The 22022-nt window shown below is 38.3% G+C and overlaps 1 protein-coding gene across 1 annotated transcript; it reads left to right on the forward strand.

Moving 5' to 3' along the window:
- The first annotated feature begins 1839 nt into the window (after window positions 1–1839).
- LOC100919336 (gastricsin-like) lies at window positions 1840–20077 on the forward strand. Its single transcript, XM_003769052.1, is given in 10 exon segments — window positions 1840–1895; window positions 3991–4123; window positions 4968–4985; window positions 6981–7098; window positions 8917–9035; window positions 10172–10371; window positions 15502–15624; window positions 17180–17327; window positions 19260–19358; window positions 19916–20077. Coding segments are annotated over 10 exon segments (1176 nt in total).
- Window positions 20078–22022: the final 1945 nt, after the last annotated feature.

Below are 22022 nucleotides of genomic sequence, written 5' to 3' on the forward strand. Positions count from 1 at the left end.
AATCTTTTGATTGGTAGTTTGTTTTCTGTATTCAGAAGTTCTGGGCAGTTTGTAGTTTCATGGTTTATAGTGTCTCTGAATTCCTGTCAATCCCCACAGTAATTCTGTCTACTGCCATATGTCAGTGGCAGCTATCCACCTGAAACCTATTTGCAGAATCAAGAAGGCAATGCCCACATCTACCACCCAGGCATAAACCATTTGTACACATGCAGCACATTGAATATTTCAAATTATCTTGGACTCTTAATGAAATTTGAACCCTTCTCATTCTTTCAAGTATTCAAAACTTTTTGCTGGGTCCAAGTGACTGATCTTCATTTTTCTCTAAGCATTTTGATTTGAAGACACTGATTCTGATTGGAAAAAATCACCTCCTTTTGCCCCCTCTAATCAATACCACCCATCCAGGTGTACAATTGGTAAATGTTTAACAATTGGATCTCCTTATTTGCAGTGGATTTTGAAGTGTATATATGCACATTGAAAATCTAACAATCAGCTCTCTGTTTGATGGACAAACTGGGTCCACCACACCTCAGTTCTTATTCCTGGTAATTGATTCCTGATCATAATTGTTACATAACTGATTAGGACTTCTGGTTTATTTCTCAGTGAAGATTCTGGATACAGTGGCCTTTCGGAGTTCCCCAGCTTTGAAGCCTCAACCTATGCTACAGAAAACTCCTAGCACCCGTTCATGGCAGACCCAGACGTGTCTTAATAGGGTTTGGACAATACATTTCAATTCTTAAACATTCTGAAGCCAGAGTAGTTTGGGGAACTCTGGTATAGAATATGTGACACAGATCTGACCCTTACCCACCAATATTTGCCTTTCCTCCCTCTCCTCCCCATCATTAGGGGAATGACTAACCATACTGTGGTATTTGATGATAGAATACTGTTGTGCTGTAAGAAATTACTAGCCAGGTGCTTTTAGAAAAACCTGGGAAAACTTACGTGATCTATTACAAAGTAAAGTGAGAAGAACCAGGAGAACATTGTATACAGTGACAGCAACATTGTAACTCTGATCAACTGAGAACAGCTTAGTTTTTCTCAGCAATATCATGATTTCTTTAGCAACATGGCTAATATATATGTTATATACATATATATATATATATATGTATATATATATAATCAATATATTGCTTGCCTTCTCATCAGATGGAAGAAAGGCAAGAGGGAAGCAGAGAATTTGGAAGTCAAAAATTTTTTTTTAAATTGTTAAAAATTTTACAGGTAATTGGAAAATATTTAATCAAATAAACAAAATATATTTAAAGACTTGCCCATCCCATCAGTATCCACAAATAAAATTCTCTTTTATTTCCCAAGAGAACATGGAAACTTCAGTCATTGGAGCAAGTGAAGTCCTAATGTGTTTTATTTAAGGAATCTTTATATTCTATCCTTGCTCCAAACGCTCCAACTTTTCTTCCTCAACAGACAGAGATGCCCATGGTCTGACCTCCCTAGTTCCCAGAGGAAAAAACCCAGCCATGGCTCTATCTTGTTTCCTGATTGATTGATGTTCTTTGTTCTTTGTTATCATTCATGTCCCTTGGCCCCATTGCTTGTATTAAAAAGTCAACAAAATGGAAATTCCTTTCCTGAAATCATGCAGAAGGGAAAATTACACAGAAATAGTTGATATGGGAATGAGATGGGGATTGAAAGGGCACACATGCCTGTAAGTGGGGTTGTGAGGTTAAAGAGAGGGGGTAGGTCCTTAGCATATAAAAGAGCATAGTGGCTACTCTTTTCTTCAGTCCATTTTGACTATGATAACCTGAGTAGCTTCTCTACTGTGGAAGCTCATAAACTGACATCATGAAGTGGCTTGTCTTGGTCCTGGTTTGCCTCCACCTCTCAGAAGGGTTTTTCAGGTGGGTGATGAAACTTAAATGAAGCAAAGAGGCAGTCTTGGGTCAAGAGACCATAGTCACAGGAAAAGGAGAGGAAATCCTCTATCTTCCCAGATTTCTATTCTTTTGATAAGAAATCAGTGCATCATTCTAGTCTGGGCCACTGTCTGCTACAGGGGAAACAATGCATCTCACATTTCTTTTAGAATTTAGAATTTAGAGATTCACATCTCTAAGTTTATAAAACCCTTTTCTCATAACCCTGTAAGATTTGTAGTGCAAGTATTTTTATCCCTATTTTACAGAGGAAGAAGGAGATGAAGAATTTGAGAGAATATGACCTCTTCATGGTCCTAGCTAATAAATGTCAAGGTTGGGATTTAAACCTAATGCCAGGGCAATTTCCCAGGCATTGAAGCAAGAGAAGACATGGTCTCTGCCTTCATAATCTCTGTCCCCAGTCAGATGGATGAGACAGTTCTCATACTCAGGATATTATTAGTATAAGACAGACCCTGTACTTAGAAAGTTTCAAGTCTAATGGGAAAAACAGTCATTATCTGAGAATTTTCCCAATCTGAGTAGGAAGGCACAGTGTCATTTTTTCAGGTAACCTCTATCTAGTTTATTGGAGGAGATATGAGCCCTGACTTAAAAGAACTCCCAATTTGATGGGAGTGATGTAATCTTTCCAGATTGAAGCAGAATACACATAATATTCCCTTGTGAAGTTCCCAGTTTGATGGGGATGAGGAAAAGGAAAGCTGAAGACCCATAAGTCATGTGTGGGACTACTGTTCAAGTATATTTTGCTCTGTAGGTCTTGGGAAGCAATCCTACTGGGGAAAGAAAGAGTCTCCTGAAAAAAAAAATTTCAGCCCACCTGACAGAAAGTTTTGAAGATATATGGTTTAACCTATTCATTTTAGATAAGAGAAAACAAAAACCCAGAGAAAGGAAGTGATTCACTCAAGTCAAATAGTTGGTTGCTGATAGATGTAGGAGACCCCATCCACTGCCTCTTCTAAAATACAAATATCTCTGAGAAAAGTAACAAAAATTCTTTATTCCTTGATTACTACAGACTCTCTGTCAAGAGGTACCCAGGCAATAGAAGTAAAAGGGTTATTGGTGATGGGAAATATAGAGGTAAGGAACAGAAGGAATACAAAGGGAAAAGGAACAATATACAAAAAGAGAGCCTGTCCACTTTCACATTTGGTAGAAAGCTGGCATCGAAGGTGAATCATGAGCAGAGTTTCCCAGAAGAGGAAGAACTTGAGCGGTTCTCCAAAACTTCCATTTTGGGGAAGGGCCTCATGCCAGCCACCCCTAATTCTCCAGATTTAATCACCATACCACTGCCAAGGTATCCTCCCTTCCTCTCCTTTTCAACTTCTCTTTTATGCATTTTCTTCTCTCTTTAGAAGGAAAGCTCCTTTCTTTTTGCTTATAGTTCTGTATCTCCTACTACATTCAGGCCATCTCCAGCCATATCTTGCCACTGGACTCAGATGGCTCTGGAGGAGAAAGTGAGACAGGGGACTTTGTACAGCTCTCTCTCAATGAGCATCATCTTCCTGATGTCATGATTCTCTTTGAGAATGAAGGACAAACAATAACAATAACAATCTCTTTATTTGGGTGGAGGTGGACAGGAGGAGTTAGGGGCACATCTCTACAATCTGGAAAATACGCATAAAAATTTTTGGCTCTTTCTTTGTATTAGAGGAGAAGTACGAATTATTATGGTATTAAAAGATAAAATAGGTTAATATTATACAATACTCTACGTATATTTTTCAGATTTCTGAGTTTCCATACTTTTTTTTGACATGTGCCAGACTTTATGTATGATCTGTGGCTTTCAGAAAACTTCCCCAAAATTCCCATTTGATTTTTTATGCTAACCCACGATATATCAATACTTTGATGGGCAAAGTTGTGATGTAAAAGGGATAACTGTATTTCTAATTCCAGTGCTTAACACAGTACCTTGCAAGAGTATGTGCTTAATAAATGATAGTTGCCTAATTGACTAATTGAGAGAGAGGAAAGTTCCAGGAATAGAGAGAAAGGAAAGCTTCTGTCCTTGACTTGCCACCTTCTTCTACAGAATCCCTCTGAAGAAGGGTAAATCCATCCGGGATACCATGAAGGAAAAAGGCGTTCTGGAAGATTTCCTGAAAACTCACAAATATGACCCTGCCAAGAATTATCACTTCAAGGATTTCAGTGTGGCCTTACACATTTAATAAATTATTTACCCTGAGATTTAGACAAATGTCTCCTGATTCTAAAGCCAGTTTTCTTCCTGGACAATTCAATTCAAAATTTCTTTCCCAGTTCAGTTCAAAAGATCCTTGCATGAGACCTTTCCTAACCTTCTCAGTTGCTAGATCTTAAATTTATTGTGTACATGTCAACCCCATATTAGAAAGTAATCTCCTTGAGGTCAGGGACTGTTTCATATCTTTGTATCCCTAACACTTAGCATAATGTCTGGCACTTTTTTTTTTTTTTGGTTATTGTTTTTCAGTTGTGTCAGTTCAATATTCCAGTTCAGTCTTCATGATCCCATTAGTGATTTTCTTGGCAAAGAACCTGGAGTGGTTTGCCATTTCCTTCTTCAGCTCATTTTACAAATGGGAAAATTGAGGCAAACAAGATTAAGTTACTCGTCCAGAGTCACACAGCTAGCAAGTATCAAAGGCTGGATTTGAACTCAGAAAGATGAGTCTTTTTATCTCCAGGCCTAGCTAAGCGGCCCATAAGTGAATTCATAGGATCAAATTTTTAAAAAATGCATCAGATAGTTCTAGGGTCTTGAATGGGAAGATAAAAACACTTCTTGTTCTCTAAGAGCTTAGAAAATGGAGATCTGCTGCTGGAGATCAGATTTTCAGTCTTCAGGTCCCTAAAATCAATCTCATGTGCTATAACTGAGTCACAGTCCATACTTGTAAGCTTTGACTACTCTCCTACTCTGCCCCTTCCATAATTCTCCTTCTGCCCTTCAGAGGAAAAAAAATGTTTTTGGAAGGAGCTAACTTTCACCCAAGTCATAAAGTTACTGGGATATGTACATGGCACCTACCATCTTATCTTGATGTCTTCTCTTCTCTCCACCCCACCCCCCTTTCTGTGTTCCTTTGTCCCTTCCCTTTCACACTTCCCTCATAGAGAAAACATCTTTGAGCTCAGGTCAGCAATGGAGACTTGGCTCTGCCATAGATTTGGTAAATCACTCAATCTTTCCATCAGTAAAAGTGAGGAAGCTAATTAGAAGATTCCTTAATTTCACAGTTGATCTTCATACAGTATTGTTGTTACTGTGTGTTATGTTCTCCTGGTTCTGTTCTCTTCACTTTACATCAATTCATATAACTCTTTCTAGGTTTTCTTTGAAAGTATCCTGCTCATCATTTCTTATAGCCCAGTAGTATTCCATCACAATCATATACTACTTGTTCAACCATTCCTCAGTTAATGAGCTTCCCCTCAATTTCCAATTCTTTGTCACCACAAAAAGAATTGTTATAAATAAGTCCTTTCACTTTTCCTTTGCTCTTTTTGGAATGTAGACCTAATGGTGTTGCTGGGTGAAAAGATACATACAGTTTTATAACCCTTTGGGCATCATTCCAAATTGTTCTACAGAATGTTTGGATCAGTACATAATTTCATCAATAATGTACTAGCATTTTCTCACATTTTTTCCCACACTGGTAATTGTTTTTTCTGTTATATTAGCCAATCTGATAGGTTTGGGGTGGTATCTAAGAGTTGTTTTAATTTACATTTCTCTAATCAATTGAGAATATTTTTTTATATGACCATAGGTAGGTTTTATTTTTTCATATGAAAACTTTATGTCTTTTGAACATTCATCAACTAGAAATTGATTCATATTCTTATATATTTGACTCAGTTCTCTATGTATTTGAGAAATCAAGCCTTTATCAGAGAAACTTGCTTTAAAGTATTGCCCCAGTTTTCTGCTTTCCTTCTCATTTTAGTTATATTGGTTTTGTTTGTATAAACCCTTTTTGGTTTAATGTAATAAAAATTATTCATTTTCTATTTCATAATGTTCTCTATCTCTTGATTAGTCATAAATTCTTCTCTTATCCATAGATCTGACAATTAAACTACTCCATGGTCTCCTAATTTGTTTATGATATCACTTTATGTCTAAATCATGTACCCATTTTGACCTTATCTTGGAATATGCTAAGAAATATTGCTCTATACTTAGTTTTTGCCAAACTGCTCTTCAGTTTTTATCAAACAGTGTCCCCAAAGCTTGCATCTTTGTATTTGTCAATCACTAGATTACTATGGTCATTATCTACTGTGAATTTTGAGCCCAAAGGAATTTGCTAATACCCAGGTAGTAGAGATGTTTAGGGGGAACGTCTTTCAAATCTCTCCAACTATAAGACTAAGTAACACTACTCTATCAACTAGGGAAAATGTTTCTTCAAACAGTAATCCCTCAAAACTCCTCCAATTATCTTATGTATACATTTAACTTCCACTCAAATTTTTCATTCCAACTGTACTGGCTCCCAACACTTGATCCTTCTCTCTGCCTAATTATAAACCCACAAATCTGGCATAGCCTCCCCTCTTCCAATCTTCAGGATCAAATTAGCTTTAAAAAGGTTGCCTCCTCCATGTGACTTTTTAAAGATTTACTCAGATCATCCTCCAACTAGTCAGTATAATACTTGCCCCATTTATGTCTACTTAAGATTCTTTTAGAGTTCTAGAGTTCTAGATACCCTATGCACTGAGCCATCTAACATGTTACCTTGATTAGCTCAATACAATAAACACCTTTGAATGGACTCAAGGCTCTGAGGGCAGCTAAGACAAAGCTTTCTATTTCTCTCTACATTCAACAAGTACATGGGTCAGTCAGGGTCTCGGCTTTGTTTAGAGAAATGGGACAGGCTAAAGGAATGAAGAGGATTCAGTGCCCACAATCATACTTCTAGGGCTGTGCTAGGTTAAGGATAGGCAATACAAGGACACAACCACTGTGGGTGGGAGCATCTACTGGGTTGAGCAGGAATGATGGGATGCTTTTCTTTTCTCTAGGCTGCTTACTATGGGGAGATCAGCATCGGGACTCCACCCCAGAACTTCCTGGTCCTCTTTGACACTGGCTTCTCCAACCTGTGGGTGCCCTCCATCTATTGCCAGAGCCAGGCCTGCAGTGAGTACTCCAGATAGTGGGAGAGGGGAGAGGGAGGGAGACATAGGGTCCTCAATTGAAGAAGATATGGCATCTAGTAGGAGAGGGGGACCATTGCGGGAGGGAACTTTAGGCTCTTAGCAGCCCACTTACTTTCTCAAAATCAAATTACATAGGGGTAGTTAGATGGCACATTGGATATAGAATCAGAGGGACCTAACTTCAAATCTGACCTTAGACATTTAATACTTCCTAGCTTCCTGACCTTGTGCAAGTCACCTAACTCCAATTGCTTTGCAAAAAAAAAAAAAAAAAAAATCAAAATGCATAGTTGGAAAAGAGCATTTCATTGAACTCTAATTCATATATATTTTTATGAAGCATTCATAATTGTGTGCTTGTAGGAGGAGGTAGAGGAGTGGAGGAGATTTAGGAGAAGTATAAGATCTAGTCATTACTCTGTATTCTCAATGAGTAAATAGGTCCTAGATATGCTTGCTCTACCTCTGGCAAAATTCCAAGGTTTGGATCACTTTTCAGTTTCCTGGAAAGCTTGGAAATCCACAAAAAAGTCATCCAACTTGACTGTAAAAGTGGGTATGGTCAGTCCTGGTGGGAGTTGAGAATGTATCATGGAAATAAGTAGGAAGAAGCTGGTATCCCCTAAGGAAAGTGGATCTGGACCATCTGAAATCATTCAATTTCCTAATGTCTCTGGGAGAACTAAGGTCTCTGTGGATGAGTATTATTGCAGGATGGGATCCGTCTTTGTTAATTACAAGAGACAGATTCCTCAAGCATTTAGTATTGTCCCATAGACTAGAAGGAAAGACTTGATCCCTAGTTTCCAGTCTAGTGCTGGGGAAAAATACCAACCTAAAAATTAGAATATACAATAATTACATGATAAATTCACAATAGAGGTACAAACAAATGTAAACTGGGGGTGGGGGGAGTCCTGGTCTGAGCAGATGTTACTCAAACCCTCTAACCTTAATGATAATGATGATGATGATGATGATGATGATGATAATGAACTTCCCTTACTGAACCTGATTTGACTGCTGGTTTCTCATCCAAACTGAGGAAGCAAGTGTCTTAGCTTCTATTCCTGGACCTAAGCTTGTCTAGGAAGATGAGGCTATTATGAGGGTCTACAAACCTCAGATCCTCTCTATCAGCCTATAATTCATGGGCAAGGAAAAGAATACTGGGCTTGGGGTTAGGAGAATCAAGCTAAAGGCATGACTGCCACTAAATAACTGTGTGATTGTCAAGTCACTTAGTTTCCACACCTGTAAGATGAGGAGGTAACTAGGTAGTTCAGTATAGAGTACTGGAACTGGAGTCAAGAAGACCTGAGTTCAAATATAGTCTCAGATACTCCCTATGTGATCCTGGGCAAGTCATTTAATCTCCGCTTGCCTTTATCCATTGGAGAAGAAAATGGCAAACCATTTCAATATCATTGCCAAGAAAAGCCCATGGATAATATTGATGTGCTATAATCCAAGGAGTCATAAAGCTCACAGAGGACTAAACAACTGAATAATAACAATGAAGAGAAAATTGGATTAGATAATCTCTAAAGTATTTAAGAGAAAGGAAAATCTGAGGTCAAATTAACATCTCAGACACTTAGTAGCTGTCAAGTCACTTAACCTCTATTTGCCTCAGTTTTCTTCATCTATACAATGAAGATCATGATAGCAACTGCCCTTTTATTATCAGAATCAAATGAATCAACATCTATAGGATTCTTTGTAAACCTGAATGAACAATATAAGTGCTATTCCAGCTCTTAAAAAATCTTAATACTAAGTTCTCTGGGTTCTTTAGGTGGCCATGCCCAATTCAGCCCCAGCCAGTCTTCTACCTACTCCACCAATGGACAGACCTTTTCCCTGCAGTATGGCAGTGGTAGTCTCACTGGTTTCTTTGGCTATGACACTATAACTGTGAGTAGTTCCCTCACCTCTTCTCCTGTTCCCTCTCATCTTTTTTGTTCTCTCACTTTTTTCTCTTGCCCTCTTGAAAGGAATCTGATTTGTACTCTTTGACCTGGAACAGGCTGAAGGATTGAAGATGTTAGGTCTTGAGAAGACTTGAAGGGGGTGGGATGTGAGAGCTGCCTTCCAGTATCTGAAAACTCATCATGTGGAAAAGGAATTGGCTTTGATTTGCTTGGCCCCAAATGGTCCAACAAAGAGAAGTGACTGGAAGTTGCAGAGGCTTGATTTCAGCTTGGTATGAGGGGGAAAGATTATAACAATTGGAGCTAGTTGAGAGTAAAATTGACTTCCTCAGGAATGTAATGAGTTCCTCATCACAGGATGTCATCAGAGGTAAATCTGGATGACCATTTTTCAAGGGTTTCTTGGGAGAAGATGATTTCTTTTGGGATATGAGATGGACAAGCTGATCTCAAAGATCCCTTTCAATTTTAAGATTCTTTGGCTAAAATATGAATCAAATTATAGAATAAATCATATAATTTCAGAGCTAAAAAGGTAGAGTCAACCATGGAAGGAAAAAGCTTTGATGGTTAAATAGGATTTGGAAAACCTTAAGATTTATAGTTGAATAGAACCTAGGAATCGTGCCATTTAACTGTTTCATTTTACATATGAGGGAAGCTAGGTGGCTCAGTGAATGAAATGTCAAATCTGGAGTCAGGAAGGTTCATCTTCCTGAGTTCAAATCTGGCCTTAGATACTTATTAGTTGTATGATCCTGGGCAACTCATCTAACCCTATTTGTCTCAGTTTCTTTATCTGTACAATGAACTAAAGAAGGAAATGATAAACCAAGAAACTCCAAATGGGGTCATGAAAAATCAGACCTGACTGAACAACATTACATTTTACAGATGAGGAAATACGAGCCAGTAAGAATCAAAGAGTGCATTCTAGGCTGAGAATAATAGGGAGGATTAGGGAAGGGCAGCTTCAAAGCAAGTGTGGCAGGGCCTTTAGGCACTCTGGGATCTCATCCCTTCAAAGGTGGCTTCCACAGCCCCCTAAAGCCCTTATCTGAATGATCATGCTCATAATCTCTCTTTAACATCTATCATCCCCATTGTGTTTTTCTCTAGGTTCAGGGAATCAAGGTCCCCAACCAGGTGTTTGGCCTGAGTGAAAATGAGCCAGGAACTAATTTTGTGCATGCCCAGTTTGATGGTATCATGGGCATGGCCTATCCTGCCTTGGCCGTTGGGGGAGCCACCACAGCCCTGCAGGGCATGCTGCAACAGAACATCCTTACAAACCCCATCTTCAGTTTCTACCTTGGCAAGTAAGGAGCTCAGAGGGCACATGGTCATCCTCTTTCTTTCTCTGCATCTTTCCTTACCCTTCTTTTCCTCCATGCTTTTCCCTAATTCACATTTTTTTTAAAGCTTACAAAATTTTTCATTTTTTTTGGGGGGGAAGGGAAGTAAAATTTTAAAGCCTTCAAGAAGTCCTGTGAGGTAATGAATGTGTTATCATACCCATTTTACAGATGAGAAAAATGAGGATCAGAAAAGTAAACTAGTTACAGAGCTAGTGAATGTCAAAATCCAGGCCTCTTAACTTCAATTCCACAAACCAAGGCTGTTGACATGACCCTTTGTTCTTTCCTGTTGCTTTTTCTACCACTATCTAAAGGTTGAGGTTCCTTCCTTCAGACTCCAGTGTCTCCAGTGTCATGATATTATATACTTCCTTCAACACAAAAATCCATCCTACTATCATTTCCTATCTCCTACCTTTTTTTAGAACAAAATTGTAAATCATTTTACTAACAGGCATTATAAACAGATGCTAATAGTCATATTTAAAAACTATGAGTGACATACTGGTAAATGTATACTTCATGAATGACAGAATGATTCTCATTTTAAAGATCAATACATAACATATAGAATTTTATTGAAAAAAGAAATTATAACACATGTAATGTAACAATGAAATATAGCATAATATAATACAACAGCACAATATAGTTGTATATAATGTAACAAATATTATAATCTATTGATTAATGTATTAAAATTAATTATATTACATTATATAAAGTTACATAATGCCATAACTTTTCTTTTGCAATATGGCTAATATGGAAACAAAATGTTATTCAATATAACCAAATAATACAATTAAATATAGACTATCATATATAATATTATCAAAAATAAATATATCATACAATGCAATAATGCATATTGTCTTGTGTTATAAACAGAGCATAGTTAATGTTCACTGTGCTTAGTACATTTTAATGTATTATTCACATCATGCTTTGCTTTCCCCAGACACTTAATTCTTCACTTCTTTTTCCCAAATTACCCCAGTTGAGTCATCCCTAGGCATCACATTCTATTTTATCACAAATTTAGTAAACTAGTGACATAAAAATATTTCATTCTCTTGTTCACCAAATATTTGCTGATGATGAAAATAAAAATGTGAAAATATTCTGTAAATCCTATGGCATATTGATCCAGACTGGCTACAGATTACTTTTTCATGCTAATCTTGCCAGAGAGATATTACTAATATTCAGAAGATACACAGAAACATCAGCTGTGGATAGAAATGGAAATATGTTCAGACCAGTTGTCTTGGAAGTTACAAAAACTTTCCTCTGTGAATGAGACTCCATGAGTAGGCAAATCTGATATAAGCTTGCCATCACAGGTATGGAGAATAGTTAGAAAGTCCTGTTCTGTCTGAGTCAGATCAGTTTTTCTTAAAGATTCTCTGCTGTTTAGAGCTCTACAGCTGCCTCATCACACAAAGGGCCTGGGCACACTCTAGGAACCTCTAAGTTTTAGGGATTCTTGCCCCAGCTTGGAAAGAACATAGAAATTTAGCACTTTCCAAACAGTTTCCCACATCAGCTCACAAGTTTCAAAACATTAAACAATTCATTTATGCATCAAAGGACACAGAAAACAACTAAGGGGGTGATCAAAGACCTCCTTCCACAAGAGAGCTCCAATTCCCACGACTTACACTGGTGCCCTGGCTGGACCCCCAATAAAAGGGGGAGCTTGGATTTGCTCCTCCATGTTGGTGCCTCCTTTTGGGGCTCCTTTGTATCACATTTAATATTCAGTCATTTCAGTTGTGTCTAATGTTCTGTGATCTCATTTGGGGCTTTCTTGGCAAAGATAATGGAGTGGTTGGCCATTTCCTTCTCCGGCTCATTTTACAAGTGGGGAAACTGAGGCAAACAGGGCTAAGTGACTTGCCCAGAATCACACAATTAGTAAGTGTTCGAGGCCAGATTTGAACTTTATGGTTCTGGTACTTTATCCACTGTTCCACTCAACTGTCTTGTAACACATAGCCCTTTCCAGAGCAAGTCTTTGGTCATTATTTCATCACTGCTGTAACTGTCACTAGATTTTGAGATTATACTATAAAAATCACAGATTCTGAATCAAAAACGATCTGAGTTCATTTCCTCCTATTTTAGATAGGAAAATTGAGGGTCCCCAAAAAGTGTGTGTGTGTGTGTGTGTGTGTGTGTGTGTGTGTGATTTCCTCTGGGTTACTTAGCTAGCAAGAATTATTGCTAAGATTTGGATCCAGGTCTGGGTTCAGCCCTCTCTCTACTCTACTATACTGCTTTTCCCCTTTACTCTCCTAGGATCTGATTGCTTTCTCCGTGCTGGCTGCTTCCACAATAGGTCTGATCTTTATTTTTTTTTTTGATCTCGGGTCTACTTCCACGCTGCCTGAAATTTATTTCTCTCCCAGCAGATGGCGCTCATTTCCTTCTTTGCAGATCACTTTTCTACAGTTTCTTTAGATTTTACTTTTAACAAACCCCAAATCTCACAGTCCCTGCCCTCTCACTCCAACGAGTGAAGGAATTTCTCTCGGGAGAGCAGATTTTTCCATTTTAAGTATGAGTATTTATGCCTTCCAAATCAGCAAACTACAAATCAGGATGTGATTTATTATTTTGTTTGTTGTCTACATTTAAGAAAGTGATGAAGAAAATGTAAATAGTGCAAATTTAAGCTTTAAAGTGTGTACATGCACACATATCTTCCAAAAAGCCAGTTGTTAAACATTTACCAGCATACCCCCTGCAGACTCTAGGCATTGTGGGTATATTCCAAGTCTGCATTTTCTGGCTTCAGGTAAATCAGTTCTTTTTGCCCCCTTCCTTTCTTACTTGTTGTTATGCTTCCTTTTTGTGTTAGCATTTCCTACTGAATCTAAGGATTCCCCAAAGCTATCTTTTTTTGAGATTTACTACTTTTATTTACCTTTCTATTGTGTATCTTCTGCTAGGACTACTGGAATTGTGCAAATCACTCCAGGGCTGTTTGAAGAAATCTTTCCAGAAAGGAGTAGGAGAGGGGGTAAGATTTAAAGGGAAGGGAGCAAACCAGCTGGCATGGTAAAAATGTGTGTCTTGGTTTCCTATGTATAAAATATATACATATGTATACATGTATAAGTATAACAGAAAGAAGGGTGTGATAGGAGCAAAGGAAAGATCCCAACAAAGCGTCAGGAAAATTGAAAGAAAAGAGATCACTTTTGCTAGGAAAGTTAAGAAAGGCTTCTCATTTGAGGATTCAGTCTTTTCTGTTGCCTATTAACTCTAGTTTTGTTTATCATGGTCATTTACATGTTCAAGCAAAGACATTTAGCATAGATAGAGACTGGATAAACACTTGAACAGAAAGAGATCCCATCCATGGGCCATTCATTTGGGAGACTCTTCCTACAACTCATTTCTTTCTTTTTCTCTGACTCTGTTTTTCTCCTTCTTTGTTGTTGCTTAGTCATTTCAGTCTTGTGTGACTGTTGACCACCTTTAGGGTTTTCTTGGCAAGGATACTGGAGGGGTTTCCTTCTCCAACTCATTTTATAGATGAGGAAACTGAGATAAACAGAGGAAAGTGACTTGCCCAGGGTCACACATCTAGTAAATGTCTGAGGCTGGATTTGAACTCATGAAAGTGAATCTTCCTGACTTCAGGTTGGGTGTGCTATCCACTGAGCCACCTAGCTGTCCCTCCTTCCTTCTTGGGACCATCTACTTGCAGTTCAGATAGTCACCTTTCTATTAACTATGGACCTCTATTAGCAGCATAGTACTGTAATATAACAGCTAGGAGCCAGGAACATCTGAGTTTGAATCTTACCTCCAATACTTAGTAGCTGTGTGATCCTGTAAAAGTCACCTAAGATCCCTATGCCTCGGTTTTCTTATCTGCAAAATGAGGATAAGAATAGCACTTACCTTCCATGGTTATTGTCAGGATCAAATGAAATTATATTTGTAAAGGACTCTGCAAACCTCAAAATTCTGGCTTTCAACCTTCAACACTTACACTGTCATTAGAGTCTCTGTTCAGTCTGACTTGGCCACTGGCCACCAGATAAGGGCCATATGTCATATGGCCAGGAAAGGCCTTTGCTAACAAAATACTAAATTTCCCTCCCCTCCCCCACTCCTTTTATCGCCCTGACCCTTATCCCTTTATTATTACCAGCAGACTTCATCCCAAAAGCCAGAAAGACAACAAGCTTGATTTAAGGGTTGAGGAAGGTCTGCTTGTTTCAGAGAAGATGCTTTTTATCCCTAGAATAATAATTGCTAGAATTTATAGAATTCTTTAAGATTTACAAAATGTTTCGTGAGTCTTATTTTATTCTCACAACAACCCTGAGAGACGTGATTAATCTCCCCATTTTTCAGATGAGGACCGGGAGGCAAAAAAGAGATGTTAGTGACTTTCTCAGAGTCCCATAGTTAATAAATATGAGGCAGAATTTGAACTCAACTCTTCCTCACTCCAGATCTAGTCCTCTATCCAGCAAGTCACTGAATTGTCTTAATTGAGTAAATGGCAACTGAACATAGTTCAAAGTTGGATTCAGTGACTTCTAAAATCTCTTTCTGCTCTGAATCTATGACCCTTGAATTCTATGAATTATTTAAGTTCTGAATTAGGATTTCGCTGGGTAGCTTCATTATTTGGTTTGTACTACTTACATTTAATGTTCAGCCAGGTAGAGCAGTGGATAGAATGCTCAGCTTGGAGTCAGGAAGACAAATTTAGCCATACTTACTAGCTATGTGACCCTGGGCAAGTCACTTAAACTTTCCTCTCTGTAAAATTAGTTGGAGAAGGAAATGGCAAACTGCCCAGTATCTTTGCCAGGAAAACCCAAAATGGGATCAGGAAAAATTAAATGTGACTGAACAACAAAACATCAACCAATTATTCACATATTGTCCTATTGACTAGATTGTGACCTTTTAGAAGGCAGGGACCATGGTCTTGACTTTCTTTGTATCGATAGCAAACTTTAGGGATTTGTAAGTCTCATGAGAAAACAAGGGTTCAGTCATTTCTCCTCCTTTCCTACCTTTTCTTCAACCTTCCCATAATTTATTTTTCTTTTGCAGCCAGCAAAGCTCTTAAAATGGGGGTGAGGTAATCTTTGGAGGTGTTGACAACAACCTGTATACCGGTCAGATCTACTGGGCACCTGTCACTCAAGAACTCTACTGGCAAATTGGCATCCAAGAGTGAGTTGGGGAGGGGGAGGATGTGGATTATAGTGGTGGTAGTGGGGACTTAAAAGGGAAAATTTGGAAGACAAGAGGATTCTGAGCCCCCTAAGGATTTTGAGGTCGCCCAAACTCATATTCCTCATTTAATGTCTCACATCTAGACATTTTTTTCCTCCACCAATAGCACTTTATTTTTTCAATTATGTGTAAAGATAATATTCAACATTCAATTTTATAAAATTTTGAGTTCCAAATTTTTTTCTCCCTCTCTTCCTCTTCTTATCCCTTCCCTATATATTATATATGTGCCAGCATATTAAACATATTTCCACATTAGTTATGTTTTGAAAGAAGAATCAGAACAAAAGGGAAAAATCAGGAGAAAGAAAAACAAAACAAAAAAAAGAAGTGAAAATTACATGCTTTGATAGCAGGGAAGTATTTTAATCAGTAATGGTTTTCCCAAAGCCTGCTTTACCACAGTTGTTTTATGATGGAACCTCAGGATCTAACAGATTAAAAAAGAGGGAGAATTGAGAAATAGGGACTTACTCATCATTAAATATTTATTGAAGGACCGGTGTGTGAGGTGGGAGGAAGAGAGCCAGACATAATAATAATCCAGATTGTATCAAAAATAATGTAAGTTGGGCAAGTCACTTAGCCCCATTTGCTTCAGCAAAAAAATTAATAAAATAAAATAAAATAAAAATAATGTAAGCATTCTCCTCCCCCCCCCCCCCCCCAGCCTTTTTCTAGATTACGAAATTGGAGCCAGAAAAGTGAAGTAAATTGCCTGGGATTACCCTACTAGTTAGTGTCAGAGCTAAAACTCAATCCCAGGACTTCCAATTCCAAAGAGCAAACTCTTTCTGGCTGCAAAGAGTCTATAGGAAAGGAACTCATGAAAGGAAAGTCAGAAAAAGAAAAGGAGTTAATGAGTTTTTTGTAGCAGAAAGGATTTAGAATAGACACCAGAAAGAACTTTCCTCAGACCCTAGATAGTGGGATTGAGGTAGATGATGGAAATCATGTTCCCTCTCTCTGTTCCATGGAAATCCTTTAAAGAAAATGTCTGTCGAGACTGACTTGTATAGGAGCTTTCAGCTAGGAAACAGGGAAGGACAAAGGCGATCTCTGGAATCCTGACCTTTTCATAGCTAGGTAAAGGGGCTTCTGTGACTAAAGTTGATTTTTAAGATGCTGAATTTAGATGGCAGAGTGGCTAGACTCTTCCTGGAATTAGGAAGATCTGAGTTCAAATCTTGCCTGCTGGGTGGGTCTCTTAACTTTTTGGTGCCTCAATTTCCTTATCTGTCATTCCAAATCTATGATCTTTTAGTGGGATATGGTGGGGTTGTATGACTCTTGCCAACCTCTTGCCTCATTTTGCCTCAGCTTCCTCATCCATAAAATGAGGGGATTGGACTTGCTGGCCTTTGAAAGTCCCTTCCAGCTACCCATCTTTTGCTGGGAACTGGGAAGAGAATTGCTAAAGGAGTGACTTGTTCTTGGACTTCATGTTCCAGACTTCCTAGGACTGAGGCACCCCTTCTTTGGCTTCTTCTAGGTTTTCCATTGGGGGTCAAGCTACTGGTTGGTGTTCCCAGGGCTGCCAGGCCATTGTGGACACTGGCACCTCCCTCCTCACTGTGCCTCAGCAGTACATGAGTGCTTTCCTTCAGGCAACAGGAGCCCAGCAGGACCAGTATGGACAGGTATGTTTAACTTCAATTAGCATTTATTAAGTGCCTACTGTTAGCAAGATAAAGATAAAAAAAAACCAGAAACTTTTCCTCAATGATGTCTACTAGGTGATGGGTATGACATACATATAGATAAGTATAGCATAAGATATCTTGTGATGGGGGCAAAGGAGAGACCCCTATATCTCATTGGCTACCTGTGTAAGGTGTAAGCTACTTGCTTAGAGATGGAATAAACTAAGGTCATCCACTGCATCTTGGCCATGGCCAGTCATCTTGATTTTTGTCCTGCCACTGGACTTTGATGACTCAGGAAAAAAGAATGAGACTGATGACTTTGTATAACTCTGTCTCCCTTAAATCCAATTCATAAGAAAGTCAATACCTCATTCCATAATGGCACTGGTTCTCTTTGAAACAAAGCACAGATAACAAAAATAACAAGCTCCAGGACTTGGTTACAAGGGGTCTGGGTTCTAATATCAGTTCTAGAATGTAGTAGGATATCACTTTTATCTCTCTGAGTCTCAGTTTCCTAGATGACCTCTAGGTCCTTTCCAGACTTAAATTTGATGATTCTATATATGTAGAATGGCACAGCAAGATAACACAGTGACAGAGCTCAGGCTTGGAGTCAGAAAGATCTGAATTCAAACCCAGCCTTAAATATTTACTAGCTATGTGACTTTGGGAAAGTCATTAACCTTGGACAAGTTAGTTTCTCTGTAAAATGAACTGGAGGAGAAAATAGCAAACCATTTTAGTATTTTTGCCAAGAAAACCCTAAATGGACTCAAAGAGAATAGGACACGACTGAACAACAACAACACCACAATATATAGGGATTTATTAATGTGAACTATTATAATTACTATTACTAGAAATTATATATTACCCCTCTCAGGAATCTGGGCAATTTAAAAGAGAACACCCAGAGCAGGAAGTACTTAGTTGAAATGATTAATTTTGTAGTGGCTGAATCTAAAGCACCAGAGAAAAAGTTTGTAAATAGAGGTCTTTTGATTTCCACTTACAATCTCTTGGTTAGTTGATTACTTACTCTGGCTATTCTTGTATTTAAAAAAAAATTTTTTTTAAGCTTTTTATTTTCAAAATATATGCATGGATAATTTTCCAACACTGACCCTTGCAAAACCTTGTGTTCCAATTTTTTCTCCCTCTTCCTTCCACTCCCTCCCCAGATGGTAAGTAATCCAATATATGCAAACATGTTTAAAAATATGTTAAATCCAATATATGTATACATATTTATACAATTATTGTGCTGTACAAGAAAATCAGATCAAGAAGGGGAAAAAAAAGAGAAAGAAAACAAAATGCAACCAAACAACAACAAAAAGAGTGAAAATGCTGTGTTGTGATCCTCACTTAGTTTCTACAGTCCTCTCTCTAGGTGTAAATAGTTTTCTTCCTCACAAGATCATTGGAACTGGCCTCAATCATCTCATTGTTGAAAAGAGTCATGTCCCAGAATTAATCTTTGTAAAATCTTGTTGTTCTGGCTATTCTTGTTTTTTAAAAAGATAGATTTTTATTGATATCTATAGTTTCACATTACCTACATTTCCCAATGTATCCCTTCTAGGAGAAAAATCACTAAAACAAAGAATAAAAAAGAAGAGGGGAAAATTCAGCATAACTAATCAAGATATGGAAAATGTCTGTCTTCATATGCAGTGTTACATATCTAGTTGGGATGCCTTCTTAGATTTCTTCTTTGGGATCAAGCTCTGTCATTGTAATTTCACTGAATTTTAATCTGTCTACTCTTAAGGTGGGACTAGGTATAGGAGGGGAATAGGACTGGTGCCCTGTGCTTGGGAAGTTCTGGGCATAAATTAGGCCTTTTTATGAGTACTGTTCTCATGGGGAGGTCTTCTGTGTAAATGGGATGACTTGGAGCCCTGCTGTTTTTCTCCCTAGTATGTCGTGGACTGCAATAACATTCAGAGCCTGCCCACCATCTCCTTCCTCATCAATGGAGTGCAGTTCCCTCTGTCACCATCTGCCTACATCCTCAATGTAAGTAGAGTCTCCCCATAATTTCCACCAATTTTGGGGAGGGGACTCCCAGGAGTGGAGAAAGGTCTTGAGGAGGGATTGTCATATTTCAAGGAGTCAACAAGGACCTGGATTCAAATTCCACCTCAGACACTTCCTGCCTACATAATCTTCATGTCCCTGAGCCTCAGGTTCTTCACCTGCAAAATGGGAGTGCTCGTGGTAGAAAAGTTTCTTTTCATGACCTTCTCATGACTAGTTGCTTCCTCTGACTTCTCCACCTTCATTACTTTAAGCCCTTTTTTCAGAAGAAAAAAAATAATAAAGCTAGCTTCAAGATAGTAGAAAATATAAGACAAGGAAAAAGTCACCCTGAAAGGAAGGCTGCTGGAGTCACTGGGGTTATAGGAGTGGGAAGCAGCTTTGGATTACGGGAAAGCTTTTACATCAATGGAAAGGCTATGGTTCTGAAAATGACAAGTTTGGGCCTTACATGTCAACAACCTCCGGTTTTCCATTTGAAGGTTCAGCATGGCTAACTTTGTGCTCTCCCTCCCCTGACCATCTGTATTGAACAGAATAATGGATACTGCACTGTAGGAACTGAGCCCACTTACCTACCATTCCAGAATGGCCAGCCCCTCTGGATACTTGGAGATGTCTTCCTCAGGTCCTACTATTCCGTCTATGACATGAACAACAATAGGGTGGGCTTTGCTACAGCTGCACAGAATGACTGACTGTTCAGACACCGTTTTCTTCCTTTTTTCCTTTCCCAGTCCGACTACCCTTGTGTATATATGTGTATTGTAGTAGTATCCCCCTACATTCTCACCCTGTATTTCTTCCCTAGGCTGTGCCTTTCTACTGCTTCTTCGTAGTCACTCTCTGACTTTACTTAATAATAAATGAGTCCTCAAAATATTTCTTGTCCAGTCTGATATTTTTCAAGGGGGAGCCCCTGAAATTAATATATCAATTTTATTGGATCCAACACAGATTTATTAAGTGATGAAAGCATTATGCTACACATTAATGATTCAAAGATAGATGAGATACAGATCTTGCTTTTATGTAGGTTACTGTCAAGGTTGCAGTAAGAAGATTTTTCCAACCTCCTAAGAAATCCAAATTATGAAACAAAGAATAGAGAGATAACCGTAACAAACTTTAATGAGCACCTACTATGTACAGAAACCAATATTGAATCCTGGGAGTAGACAAAGTTTAGACAAAAAATGTTCTCTGTTCTCAGAGAGTTTATATTCTAGTGGACAATAATAGGAGGAATGCTATTTCAGAAGGCAAAGAATATTTTCTTATAACCAAGACAAACCTATCCAGAAAATCTTCATAGAATAAAAAAGAATCTTTAATGAAATAGAAAACTTCTAAGCATTCCTGATGAAAAAATCAGAGCTGAGGAGAAAATCTGACATACAAACATAGGCATCAAGAGAAGCAGAAGAACATGAGTGAGAAATCATAAGGGAATAAATAAGATTAAACTGTTTACATTCTTATATGGGAAGATGATCATGTAGCTCCTATTTGTCATCATCAGGAGTCAGAGCCTAATTAGACACAGGACCTGGTATGATTCTGTTTTGTTTGGATGAATTCAAAAGAAAGAATGGAATGAATGGGGAAGAGGGAATGTATTGGGAAATAGAGGAAGGGGAGAGGAAGAATGGGCAACATTACCTCACATAAATGGAGTGAGCAAAAAAGTGTTTCAACAAGGAACAAAATAAAATACAACAAGGAAAAATCATTGGGGAAGGGGAGAGGAGTGACATTTGAATCTGATTCTTATCTGAATAGTTTTAAAAGGGAAGAATAAATATACACATGGTTGGGTACAATTAAATAGGAAAGAAAGAGTTTAAGTGAAAAGAGGAGAATAATAGATTAAGTGACTTTCCCAGAGTCACACAGCTAGTAAGTATCTGAAGTAGGATTTGAACTCAAATTTTCCTGACTCCAGCTCTTTACCCACTAAACCTTTTTTTTAGAAACTATACCATGTAGGTTCCTAGGTCATAGATATGGAGTCAGAAGGGACATCAGAGACTATCTAGTTTACCTTCTTAATTTTACAAATGACAAGATTGAAGCCCATAGAGGTTAAGGTTCTTTCTCAAGCTTATACAAGTACTAAGTGTCAATAAGTAAAATTTGAACAGAGGTCTTGGGCTCCAAAACCATTGTAGAGTAATGCAAAGCAAAATACTATATGGACCAGGGTAATCAGAGGCAGCTAGATGGCACCATAGTGCACAGAGTGCCAGGCATGGAGCCAGGAAGGCTCATCTTCCTGAGTTCAAATCTGACCTTGGACACTTACTAGCTGTGTGACTTTTTGCAGGTCACTTAGTCCTGTTTGCCTCAGTTTCCTCATCTGTAAAATGAGCTGGAGAAGGAAATGGCAAACGACTCTAGTGTCTCTCCCAAGAAAACTCCAAATGGGTCATAAAGAGTTAGCTATGACTGAAACAAATGATCAACAAGAATCAGGAAAGGCTTCATAAAAGAGTTGGCATTGGTGTAGGACTTTATGTCTGGAAATTCAATTAAACAGCTAAATATGGGGGAGGAAAACATTTTGGATTATGGAAAATGAGAGGAAGAAGAGCTCATTTTTACTTGGAAGGCAAAAGAAGAAAGAGTTCAGGGAATGATTCA

Source organism: Sarcophilus harrisii, chromosome 4 (genome assembly GCF_902635505.1).
Source record: "Sarcophilus harrisii chromosome 4, mSarHar1.11, whole genome shotgun sequence".
In the NCBI taxonomy this organism is placed as follows: domain Eukaryota; kingdom Metazoa; phylum Chordata; class Mammalia; order Dasyuromorphia; family Dasyuridae; genus Sarcophilus; species Sarcophilus harrisii.